Source organism: Calliphora vicina, chromosome 1, assembly GCF_958450345.1.
Source record: "Calliphora vicina chromosome 1, idCalVici1.1, whole genome shotgun sequence".
Classification (NCBI taxonomy): Eukaryota; Metazoa; Arthropoda; class Insecta; order Diptera; family Calliphoridae; genus Calliphora; species Calliphora vicina.
The window spans coordinates 170,503,126-170,516,265 of record NC_088780.1 but is presented as its reverse complement, the minus strand read 5'-3'; the positions used below and the strand labels follow the sequence as shown (position 1 = coordinate 170,516,265).

General features: G+C 34.0%; 2 protein-coding genes across 3 annotated transcripts in view; both read left to right on the top strand.

Annotated features, from left to right (window-relative positions):
- The first annotated feature begins 2,395 nt into the window (after positions 1–2,395).
- On the top strand, positions 2,396–3,954 carry pont (pontin). The gene is made up of 2 exons (XM_065498202.1): positions 2,396–3,488; positions 3,551–3,954. The coding sequence occupies exons 1-2, from the start codon at positions 2,473–2,475 to the stop codon at positions 3,903–3,905; spliced, it is 1,371 nt and encodes a 456-aa protein (XP_065354274.1). The 5' UTR covers positions 2,396–2,472; the 3' UTR covers positions 3,906–3,954.
- A 2,190-nt stretch (positions 3,955–6,144) lies between these two features.
- Nuak1 (Nuak family kinase 1) overlaps positions 6,145–13,140 on the top strand; it is a 46,064-nt gene continuing 39,068 nt past the window's right edge. The window contains exon 1 of one of the 2 annotated variants that reach the window (XM_065498201.1): positions 6,145–6,479. The gene's annotated coding sequence lies outside the window, so the exon portion shown is untranslated. The remainder of the gene's footprint in view (positions 6,480–13,140) is intronic. The other variant, XM_065498200.1, reaches the window with a different exon arrangement.

Sequence of the window (13,140 nt, the reverse complement as noted above, 5' to 3'; positions counted from 1 at the left end):
AAGAACATGATAATGAAGTTCGAGAATTACGTAATATGAAATTCACGGAACTGCAAAGATTGGAAAAATATTTCTATTTTAAAGAGAGTCAATAATGCAAAGGCCTTCCCAATTTTAACACAATTTATTTCGAGTTTAATGGCACTACCACATTCGTGGGCCAACGTTGAAAGAATTTTTAATATTGTAAATTTAAATAAAACAAAAATCAGAAATGCTTTGGATTCTTCAAGATTACAAGGAATATTGTTTTCAAAAGATTATCTTAAGTTACATAATTCTCAGTGTTTTAATATAGCAATTAAAAATGACTACCAAAATTAAATTTTATTAAATAATAACTTTATTTACATGTAAATATAATAAAAATATTTAAAAAGTTAATAAAAAAATGTTTTTGTTATTTTTAACGTATTTTTGTCTTGACGATTTCTTGACGATATTTTTCTTTTTAACTTGAGGATTTTGACGATTTTTTTTTAAAATTGACGATTTTTCCAAAATAAAGTTGGCAGCACTGGTTACTGGATATTTCTTACTGGAAAGTACGCGAACACACCTATTATCACTAACCTCCGTATTCATGATAAATTTCATTATGGATACTGGGGTTAGTTGTTTATCAACCTATCAAACTATTAGAGGAGATTTCTGGATACAATGTTGATAACAGCGTGTTCGGTTGTTCCGAATCTTATATACCCTTCACCAAAGTATACATTAAGATACATATCGATGGCTTAATATAAAAAAGGCGTAACTCGATTTTTTGTTACTTTACAGGAGAAGGAAAAAAATTAATAAAATCCATCAAATTTTAGACACAAAAAAGTTTAAATGCTATTTTTAATAAGAAGAGACTCACATTTTATTTCCTATTTAAAATTTATTTTTTTTATTTTAATGAAGTTATATTTAATATAATTCGTTTTTCATTGAAATTTTTGAGAATAAAAAATTAGTTACGCCTTTTTATATTAAGCCATCGATATTAAAAACAATTTTTGGTGGAAAAAATTGGTTGATTTTGTGAAAAAAACGAAAAACAAATTTGGTGGAAAAAAATTTTAGAGAAAAAAAGTTTTGTGAAAAAAAAGCGGTTAATATATGTATGTATGTATATCTCAGCCGTAGGCCGTTTTTGTCGGATGTAAATAGCAACCTATATTAAAACACTGTTTACTTAAAATGCTGATTATAAATACGAATTTTTAACAAAGCTATTTTAGGCTTAAAATGTGTTTTAACTAAATTGTATTTTAAACCTTAAGGTAGGATCACACGATTGCCGCAATGCACCAATTTAATACAATTTTTATTGTGCTGAATTGGGGCCCAATAAAGAAATTGTCCCAATCAAATTCTCTGCAGTCACATGATTGCCTCATTTTATATAAATTTGATTGTCGTTAATTGGGGCAAAGCGATATAGTGGCAATAATTGTCGCATTCCAGTCACACGATTGTTCTAGTTTGCGGCAACTCAGAGAAACAGCTGTTGTCTAGATGTTAAATTTTGTTTTGTTTACATAAATGTAAAAAAATCTAATTGTGAAAAAATTATTTGTTAAATAAAAAAAGAAAATTGCGTCGGCCTTAATTATCGTATAAAAAAATTAATAAAGAAATGTTAAAAGATGTATGGGTCAAAGAGTGGCTCACAAAAAGAATATTTCTTTTACAAAAATGAATATTGGCGCTAATTGTCTTCTTTGATTGCCGCACTAGAACACAATAAATATTGTTGTATTTTTAACTTTTTTATTGGTGCATGTTGCCTATCAAGCATTCACATGATTGCCGCACCAGTGTTGCATTTGATTGGGCCAAATAAGCACAATATTGTTGTGGTTTGACATATGAGCCAATGAGTTGTGAAATCACACGATTGACGTATAAAATAGACCAATAATTGGTGCATTGCGGCAATCATGTGATCCTACCTTTAAAATTGATTTTTTATGAATATGGGGGTTAGTACATATGAAGCACTAAAACAGTACTAAAAGCACTTAGTTGACAATGCTACATTTTTTTTGTTAGTGTGGCAGCTCGATTCCTAGGGATGCCAATGCTGTAAAATTTTCATTTTAAGAATACAAAGTTTTTTAAACACCGTGGTGAAAAACTCAATTATTTGCAGTTTTATTTAATACATGGCCTGTGATATTATGGTTTTGATGTTTTCTTTTTTTGGGACTGGAACCTTATAGATATGTGCAAAAGTTCACTATATTCTACAGTAATACATTTTGATAAATTAGATATTTTACACATAATTCGGGATTAAAATAAGTTAGAAGCATTGGCATCTCTATAGTGACATATGAAAACAAGGTAATTTGATTATAGAAGTGTGGTGATTGTGGTTGCTGTAGCAATAAATATTTAAAACAATTTCAATTCAAAGGAGGAAAAAACATTTGGTTTATTTAAACAAATAAAGAGCGATAAGTCAAAAATAGAAAGAAAATGAAAATTGAAGAAGTTAAAAGTACAGTACGCACACAGCGCATTGCTGCCCACAGTCATGTGAAGGGTTTAGGACTCAATTCGGACGGCGTGCCATTACCGATGGCCGCAGGTCTCGTGGGACAGAAGACTGCACGTGAAGCAGCCGGAATAGTAGTCGATTTAATCAAGTCGAAAAAAATGGCAGGTCGTGCTTTGTTGCTGGCTGGTCCTCCTGGCACTGGAAAAACAGCAATTGCCTTAGCTATTGCACAGGAGTTGGGCAATAAAGTGCCTTTTTGTCCAATGGTCGGTTCTGAGGTTTTCAGCAGTGAAATTAAAAAGACAGAAGTGCTTATGGAAAATTTTCGGCGTTCAATCGGACTTCGAATAAGAGAAACAAAAGAAGTATATGAGGGTGAAGTTACGGAATTAACGCCGGTCGAAACTGAAAATCCAATGGGTGGTTACGGAAAGACTATTAGCAACGTTGTCATTGGCTTGAAAACTGCTAAGGGGACCAAACAACTAAAACTTGACCCCAGCATTTTCGAAGCTTTGCAAAAGGAAAAAGTGGAAGTTGGAGATGTTATTTATATAGAAGCCAATAGTGGTGCTGTAAAACGGCAAGGGCGAAGTGACACTTTTGCTACGGAATTTGATTTAGAAACTGAGGAATATGTTCCGTTGCCTAAAGGCGATGTCCACAAAAAGAAAGAAGTTATACAGGACGTGACTCTACACGATCTCGACGTGGCTAATGCTAGACCTCAGGGAGGGCAAGACGTTTTGTCCATGATGGGTCAACTCATGAAGCCAAAAAAAACTGAGATTACCGACAAGTTGCGAATGGAAATCAACAAAGTGGTCAATAAGTACATAGATCAAGGTATTGCCGAATTAGTTCCTGGAGTTCTGTTCATAGATGAAATACATATGCTTGACCTGGAGACGTTTACTTATTTACACAAGTCTTTAGAATCTCCCATTGCACCAATTGTTATATTCGCTACAAATCGAGGACGCTGCGTAATAAGGTAATTTATAAGAAAACATATTTAATTGTTTACTGCCATTAACTTTCCATCTTTACTTCCAGAGGCACCACAGACATTGTTTCTCCACATGGCATACCACTAGATCTCTTGGACCGTCTCCTAATCATTAGGACACTACCCTATCATTCTAGTGAAATTGAACAAATTATAAAGTTGCGTGCCCAGACTGAAGGACTCCAATTAGAAGATACTGCATTTGGGCGGCTAAGTGAAATAGGCAGTGCTTCAACTCTGCGTTATGCAGTACAACTATTAACACCCGCTCATCAAATGTGTAAGGTTAATGGTCGCACACAGATTACGAAAGAAGATATTGATGATGTACACGCACTATTTTTAGATGCCAAGCGTTCATCAAAACATCTATCAGAAAAAAATAATAAATTTATGATGTAAATTAGTTTCTTCATAATTTCAAATAAAATACAAAACCCAAGATTTGAAATATTGTTGTATAATTAATTAACTATTTTATAATTAATAGCCTTAGGCTTTCGTTCGAAGTTGTTTACAGACAATATGGGTTTGATATGAAAAATATATTTCTAAAAGCCTATATCTTCTAAAATATTAGAGAGCAGTAAAAAAAAATTTACATCTAAAATAACTAATGGCAAAAAGTAAGAGAATAATGTTCACGAATTCTAAATTCTAAAAAGTGTTGAGCATTTCGATTCATTCTAAATGCTTTCCTAAATTCATTTCTGAAGCATACATTTGTTCAAAAATAACTCATTTGAAACTGCTTTTGATGTGTTTTTATAAATAACATGGTTTAATAGCTTTTGGGGGCTTCTGAGAAATTCCTTAAAGGCTGTATTTCATGCAACAAAATAATATTAAATTACACATGACTGATTCCAAAAATAACATCATAAGAAAAATTCCAGATATTGTTTATAATTTTTTAACATACCAATAATAATTTTTATTTTATAGATTTTTGGTAATTATTCGAACTTTTTATATATATAATTTGTTAGTAAATTTTTTTAATTAGGCTTAAGTTCATTTTTATTATAATTTATTTGTAATAATTCAAAGAACTGAATACTAAAATTTTTAGACAATTGGCAAATTGGAATGCATTTTCTACCCTGCCAAGGGCGTCATCAACAATCTTCATTGTCAAGGTCTATTTGTAAATATCATCTATTTAACTTACTATTATTAGGAATTAGAATATGGGAAGCCTAATTCATATTTATATTATTTGTAAATTAGACGAATTTTCAAATATTTTTATTATATATGTGTATTCTTATTATTACAAATTTATCATTATATTAGTGTTGCTGTAGTCAACCTTTGGTTAACAATTTAGCTATGAATTAGGCTTCCCATATTCTAATTCCTAATAATAGTAAGTTAAATAGATGATATTTACAAATAGACCTTGACAATGAAGATTGTTGATGACGCCCTTGGCAGGGTAGAAAATGCATTCCAATTTGCCAATTGTCTAAAAATTTTAGTATTCAGTGATATTCTTTGAATTATTACAAATAAATTATAATAAAAATGAACTTAAGCCTAATTAAAAAAATTTACTTTCAAATTATAATAATAATTTTTGTTGGAATTCAAGTTGAAAACAAGTTTAATTCCAGCCTTGAGTCCATTATCCAGTAAAAATTATGCATAAATTCAAGCCATATTTTTCATGTTTCAAACCAAAGTATACCAAGTAGTCCGACTCTCAATTTGTGTCGAAGATTATTAGATATTCTAGTTTCTATTTAACGATTCATATGATGGCTAACATGCTATGGAATACAGCATAGGTTATTGCATCAAGACAATCAATTTGCATATAAAATATCATTTCGTCCTCCGCTAAACATAGTTGACGAGAAAGTTAACAATTTTTGGTTAAGTACCTATAAATTGCACATATAAGTTTAAATTACCAAGGTTGATACCGATTTAAAACGGTTTAAAGGCAACAGTATCGCTAAATTGGATTATTTCAGTAATTTTACCACGAATGAAATTATTATAATTAATTATAAACAATAATAAAATTTACAAACTTTAAAAATAAGAATGCGTTCGTAACAGCAGTAATATTGCATCACTGCAGCAAATTAAAAGATTAAAGCCTTTACGTCAGACGTTTTTGAACTCAAATTGTTGTCATTGATGCCTCAAATTTGTGTAACCAATCCATCATTTAGTTATCTGTTGCAACCAATGCATCATTTAGTTATCTGTAGTGGCATCAGTGATGCACAAATTTACTGCATTTCGTAGTATTTTTACAATTCAAATTATATATAGTAACGGTATTTACGATTATATCGGTAAAGGTAATTGCAGTTAATTTGATAACGGTAATGATAAATGAGCTAAATGGTTATTTTAGGGATAACGGTAGCTTTGCGGTAACAGTAGCCAACCTTGATTACAAATTACACACAATATGTGCAATAACACATGAATTGCCAACACTGGGACAGAGCTTTTTGAATTATTTGTTGAGAGAAAAGCAACTAAAAAAAGTATTACCATATTCTAAAATTTTTAATAAATGTAAGTGATTTGAAAAATCGCTAATAAAGTTTATTCAATTGAAGGTGGCATTGTTTGTTGGCTACTCATTTTCTTCTTGGAAATTGAGTTTTTAGTTGATTTTTTATGCTCGCTTCGTACGGATTGGTTTAAGTGTCGAAGACGGTGTATGGTGCGCTAACTTACTTTTAAACTACTATATTGACAAAAAATTTCAGAATATTTCCAAAAAATAATTCAATAAATGTGGCAAAGATTAATAATATATGCACACAAATTGTAAATAAATTGACTACATAAATAGGTGTGTTGAAATTTATGTGAATTAAGATGCAAGTGTGCAGACAAAACAGGATTGTGTAATTTCACAAAGAATTTTTGGTCTTTTTTTTGTGTTGAGTAGAGGCCACAGCAGAGACAAAGGCAACGGTGACGACAACTACGCCGAAAATATTCGAAGTGAGTGAGTATTAATTTCCTAAAAAGCGCCGCACCCGCCTCCGACCTAATGAATGAATTAAGAAAAAAGCAAACTTATAAATGTGTGTTCATTTCTTTCTTTTGCGGCTGCCGGCGGCGCTGATACCCACCCACACGTTGTATTCTTGTCAAGGGAGACAACATTTGCAGCAGCTGCAACTGTCATGGCAGCGACACGGCAGCGACGTTTGTGTTTATGTGTTTTTTGTTATGTTTGAGAGAATGACATTGCAACCAAACGAGAAGAGATGCCATCCATCACAATTAAAAAAAAAGAAAAACGCTAAATTGTGGTTTATTTCTTCAGTAAAAGAGTATAGGGGTCAAGGATTTGTAAAAAAAGCTAAAGAAATCTTTGCAAGATAAAGAAAAAGGAACATTTTAAATCAGTCTTATGATAAGTGTCGAAAAAAAAGAAATAAGGTAAAATCGACTCGTAAATATCTACTATAATAAAAATGTTGATACAAATAAAATTAATTAACTCATCAAGTGTGTAGGTTGCAGGGAACAATAAACAAGGTTGTTGCATTCCAAAGAAGTTTGTATTTGATTGCATCCATACACAAAATTCATACAAGGTGGTGTCAGTTCTACAAAAACAACGATTGGTCTTTACAAATGTCAAAAAACCAAAATGAAAAATTAAACAAATAAGTATTTAAACTTAATATAGTATAGATAATTGAATAGTGAGGGCTTTACTAATTTATGTAAACAATAAATATTTTGTTAATAAGCTTAGAATATGTAGATATTTAAATATAAAAACAAGCTTTGACAGTTGTTAGAACCAAAAAGCGAAAAAAAAATTATCAGCTGTTTGACTGACTCCACCTTGAATAAATTCGCCTTGATTCAGTATATAAAAAACCATTAGATGTGATCAGCTGGGTTCTTACATATGGGCAATTCCACGAGAATCGCTACCACACTGAAAAAACAAAAACCCTTGAAACTTTTTTTCAAAATGATTTGAATAGAAGAAAATAATAAAATGTTACCAACTATGTGAAAGTATTTAGATCATATTACAACATTTTAAAGACAAAAAGAATGGTTTAAACTGATTATATTTAATTTTTTACGGCCGTATCTATAACGAAAAATTAGCCACTGTGTATACATCGCACACAACGATCTGCTAACTAGCAGACCGATTAAGCTTAGCAGAAAGTTAGCAAAGAGTTTATTTATAATGCACTTTTTTCTGTCAATAATTTATATGAAAATCAACTCTGAAAAGTGTGATGTATTGCCAACTATTTAAAAAAAAATGAAAAAAATCAACTCTGATGTATTTCTTGACATTTATATTTAACTTGTTTCCCTCAAATTTTGAAATGTTTCAAGAAGTATAAATAAATATAATTTAATAAATAATAATAATATAATAAATAATTTATTTTTTTCCCACACAAAACTTTTATAATATGTTTATATACAAATTTACTTTGACACAAAACAGATGTTGATTAAAGACTTAGCAAGTCTTTGATCGTTCGTTAACATGCGTTTAGCGAGTGGATAAGGAATACATTATAAATAACTTGTATGTTAAATCCATGCTAAATTTTGGTTATAAATACGGCTGTTAATGTTTTAGGATCCAATGATTGTTTTTATTTAACTATGACGGATTGTAAAGGAAAAATATTTCGTTTAGTGTAAGAAATTAAAAGAAAACATAACGCCTCTCACGATTCGAATATTTTCGCATATTTCTACATGTTCCTCAAAATGAGTTCCGTTTTATGTCACGTACGATATACCCTTATTTCGCTCAATATTTTGGACAACAATATTTCGAAAGAACTTTTTATTATTTACAAGTATAGTACCCTCTGAATGGAACATAAAGACCAAATTATTTTTCAGATACTTTTATTTTTGCAAAATCTATTCCACTCTATAGGCGTACAAATGTCACGTACGATGATATCGAATTGCCCATATGCGTATGTACATATATACATATATGTTGGAATATTAACATTCGCTTTTCATTTATTAAAAAAAACTATTTTTTGAAGTGTTAATAATGTAAATATGTAATAAATTTTACCAATTCCATGATGTTGAATTATGTCTTAAGGCTGGGTTAGCTGACCGTTGATGGAATGTAACCATAACCGTAAAAACTTACTTGTTTGACTTTTTCTGAAATTTAGACGCCTGGAAAATGATTTTTTTAAATGTATGTATGTTCTTAGTGGAATTTTTTTTCCTCATTCCAAAAGCTATGAAAACCCAACCGACTACATATGGACCTCATCAGTACACTTTGTTACTTAAGGTAGTGATGCCAAAGCTATCGAAAAAAATAAGAGCTATCCAACCAACCAACAAAAAAACCCGAATATTAATGAAGTGTGAATTATTAATTTTTTTTTGTTGATTTTATTTATGTTGTTTATTCAATATTCAGAATTTTGAAATTAGATTTTTTTTGATCTCTTAATATGTCTTATGAATAAAAAAATAATATCACTGTTTTTTTATTATTTTGTATTAATTTTGTTGACTTAATAACTCGAATAAAGGGGTTAAACCTCACAAACGTAGACTCAATGTAAATAGCTGACATCCTAACAAAGACGTTGGCGCCAAACGAACATAATTATTTTTTTAATAAAAGCAACTTAAATTGAATGAGTTAAATTTGCCTATAAGGTAACATGACAAAATTTCAAATCAATATCGATGGGTAAAAATTATCAAATATTTCTGAAAGAAATCTTTTTATTGAAATTACTGGCATAATACCATTAAAATTATGCATATACCCCCAAAATATTGAGTTATGAGTAATGACGTAATGACTTCACTGATTTAAATTTTATTAAAAAAAATATATGTTTGAAGTTTAATTTGCGGATAGTGTGTAGACATTGATTTGTGGACTGTGATAGGTACCTTTCCGGTGAATTTATCATTCTCTCATGAACTTATTCGAACTTGTTTTGATTATTGTTTGAATCACTTATGATATTAGGATTTGAGTATTGTAATTGATTATTAGATATACACCCTTTTGATGACATTGTTTGTCATATAGGTTGGTTCCTCTACTGTTTATATCTCTGAAGGTGGTATCAACTAACAGACATTCAGTGACTAATATTTATATATACATATATTTGGCCCTTATAGTTTCTAGGTTGTACTGAGTACCATGCTTTCTCTTTTATATGGTTGATTATTTCTGTTACACATATACTTATCAAATTCTTTTTTCCTAGTGGAAACTAGTTTTTCTTATCAAGTTGCTAATTTACTGACATCAATTAAAGAATCATTATCTAACAATGATGTTTTATAATGTAATATGTTTGAGTTTAAGTTTTGACTTTGTTCAATTTTATTTATAATATTTATTTAATTTATATCATAATTATTTAATTTATTTTATATTTAAATTTTTTAATGTAAACTATTTTTTTAAGTAGAAATTTATAACCGATTATGGCCAATATGCTAGGTTGTTGAAAATAAATAAATAATAATATACAGTGCACTCGCGATAATATGAACACCCGAAAATATGAAAACTTTTTACTTCCTTAGGGTACTCTAAAATATAAACATAGTGAACTAAGCTGTTCATATTTTAAAGCCATGGTAGGCGTTCATATTGTTCAGGTTACGATGATTTTCGTCAAACAACCCGAATGTGAACAAAAGAGCGTAAAAATACACACAATTCATTCAGTTTCTTGATGTTGTTGTGGATATTTTATTTTTTACCCAACAGAGCACACAAATTAAATGCCTCTTTTTGCCTGCCAATGTTTTAAAGCTTTTTAAAATATGAACAGCTTATATTTGTTTTTTTTTACATATTTTATCTATCTACACAGAGTTGAAATCAGAGATCGAAAATAACTCGTCCATATACCAAAAAACCCAAATTGTAATTTATATTTTTGTGATAAAAATAAATCAGTGAAAATAACAGTTATAAAATCATTCCCACGACAGCCGGTTCTACGCACCGGAATGACCCGAGCTCAATCGGCCAAGGGCTGTCAACCCAGCAACAACAACTTTACAATTTTTAATCACGGAGCTGCACCTTCCGGCATTGCTGCTCCGCATCCTACTGGTCCGTGCCGGAATTGAAGTAAATCCCGGACCATGGTTCTGCACGGTTTGCCAGAACCGACTGCACCACATGTCAACACAATTAAGGTGCAACTCTTGTTTGGGCTGGTGTCACCTTAGGAATTGTTCCGGACTAAATCATGAAAGGGAGTGGTCGGAGAATTACGTTGCCCCATGCTGCCAGGGACGTAGTTCATCGGCGTCTTCGGCATCATCGTCGTCATCCTACGCCACAACTCCACCCTCCCCACCGCAATCACAACAACAGCAGCAAATACAACAACAGCAGCAGCAACAACCATCGCCGCTCACACCATCGATTGCAGTCCGTAGACCTGGGGTGATATCCATATTGCAGTTCAACTGCAATGGCCTCCAAGGGAAAATAACTGAGATAACCAGATTTATGCGCCAACACAACATCGTGGTCGCTGCGGTCCAGGAGACAAAACTTACGAGTAATTCCAGTCTGCAAAGTTGCAACGGATACAACGTTCTCCGAAAAGACCGCACCAGAGGCAACGGTGGAGGCATCGCGTTTATTATACACAATACCGTGCAGTATAGGGCTCTTTCTCTCGATCTGAATTCTAGAGACCAATATCTTGAAGTTCAGGGTATTGCGGTCAGATCGGGAGATACGGAGTTGGAGCTCTATAATGTCTACATTCCGCCAGTAGCCAGTTGTCCAACAGGCTACCATCCCGACATTAGGACCTTACTAGATGGTGATACTCGTTTGGTCCTAGGGGATTTTAACGCTCACCATCAGCTCTGGCACTCAAGTCTTGGGGAAGACCAGAGAGGAGCGTCACTGGCGGAACAGATTGACGAATCCACCTTCTGCACACTAAATGATGATGCCCCACACGGATTATGGGTAATTGCGCAAGTTCGCCAGACATCACCATAGCGAGTCCTGGTCTGATTAACTGCACAACCTGGCGTGCAGTTATTTCTCTAGGATCAGACCATTTACCCATAATCGTTTGTCTGGATAGACCCAACGATTTCATCGTCTCTGAATGCCGAACTTACATCAACCAAAAGAAAGCAGACTGGCACGGCTTCAGAGAATTTACCGACCGCATCTTCAATGGTCTACCGATTCCCTCCAACGTACACAAAGCAGAGAGGAAGTTTCGCGAAACCATCACAGCAGCAGCCGCTCGCTTCATTCCCGCTGGTAGAATATCCGTAGTGCGACCGCACTTCCCAGCAGAAGCAGCGGGACTCGCAGATGAGCGTGATGACATCCGAAGTACCAACCCTGACGACCCTAGGATCGCCCAGCTGAACCGCGATATCAGCAGGTTGGTAAATGAGGACAAGCGAAACAAATGGTTGGATCATTTGAAGAACTGCAACTTAAGTTCTGGAGTTGGCAAGTTGTGGTCCACAGTTCGGTCTCTTCTCCTCCCCCAGCTAACCCGTCAACTACCAGCTGCTCGTCACCAGCATGGATTCCGTAAAATGCACAGTACCACCACAGCATTATCCGCCATAGTCACTCAGATCTCACAGGGCTTAAACCAGCAGAGGCCTTGTGAACGAACTATCCTAGTGGCACTTGACCTGTCGAAAGCCTTCGACACTGTCAGTCACGCCACACTCTTCCAGGACATCCTGCAGTCCACAATGCCCAACAACACGAAGAGATGGATAGTGAACTATCTGAGTGGCAGGCAGTCGTTCGTGGAGTTTAGAGACAAATGCTCAAAACCCCGTAGAGTTAAACAAGGAGTCCCTCAGGGCGGGGTCCTGTCGCCGCTCCTGTTTAACTTCTACCTCTCTAAACTCCCAGTGCCCCCACAGGGCGTAGAGATAATCTCGTATGCGGACGACTGTACTATATTGGCAACAGGTCACAACGTTGATGAGCTTTGCGGTATGGTAAATGGTTATCTCAATGAAATCCACAATTTCTTCACTGCACGTAACCTGCAGTTATCACCAACGAAGTCATCAGCAACACTCTTCACCACCTGGACGAAGGAGGTAAAACTGAATTTAGGCATCATGGTCGACGGCGTACAAATTCCGACAGTGAACCACCCGAAAATCTTGGGTGTCACTTTTGATAGCCTTTTTACCTCCTCAGCACACGCCACTGCAATCACGCATAAACTGCGAAATAGGAACAAGGTCCTCAAAGCACTAGCCGGCAGTACTTGGGGTATGGACAAAGAAACCTTGCTTGCTACCTACAAAACGATTGGCCGGTCAGTGGTCAACTATGCTGCTCCAGTGTGGTCACCTTCGTTGAGTGATACCCAGTGGAGAAATATTCAAAGCTGTCAAAACGCAGCCTTAAGGACCGTCACAGGCTGCCTTCAAATAACCTCCGAACACCACCTTCACGAGGAAACCAAGGTTCTACCGGTCAAGGAACACAACGTCATGTTGACGCAACAGTTCCTTCTGGGATGTCATCGGAGGAGTCATCCAAACTTCAACATCACACAGTTGGAATCTCCCCCGAGGCATGTCAGACAGGACCTTCGGAAATACGAGGAGAACATACAGAGGTATGTGC

What these genes read in the sequence shown, in the direction of transcription:
- pont (XM_065498202.1), top strand. Translation starts at nt 2,473, where the DNA reads ATGAAAATTGAAGAAGTTAAAAGTACAGTACGCACACAGCGCATTGCT. An exon ending in CGAGGACGCTGCGTAATAAG is followed by an intron (nt 3,489 to 3,550) that starts GTAATTTATAAG and finishes CTTTACTTCCAG; the next exon opens with AGGCACCACAGACATTGTTT.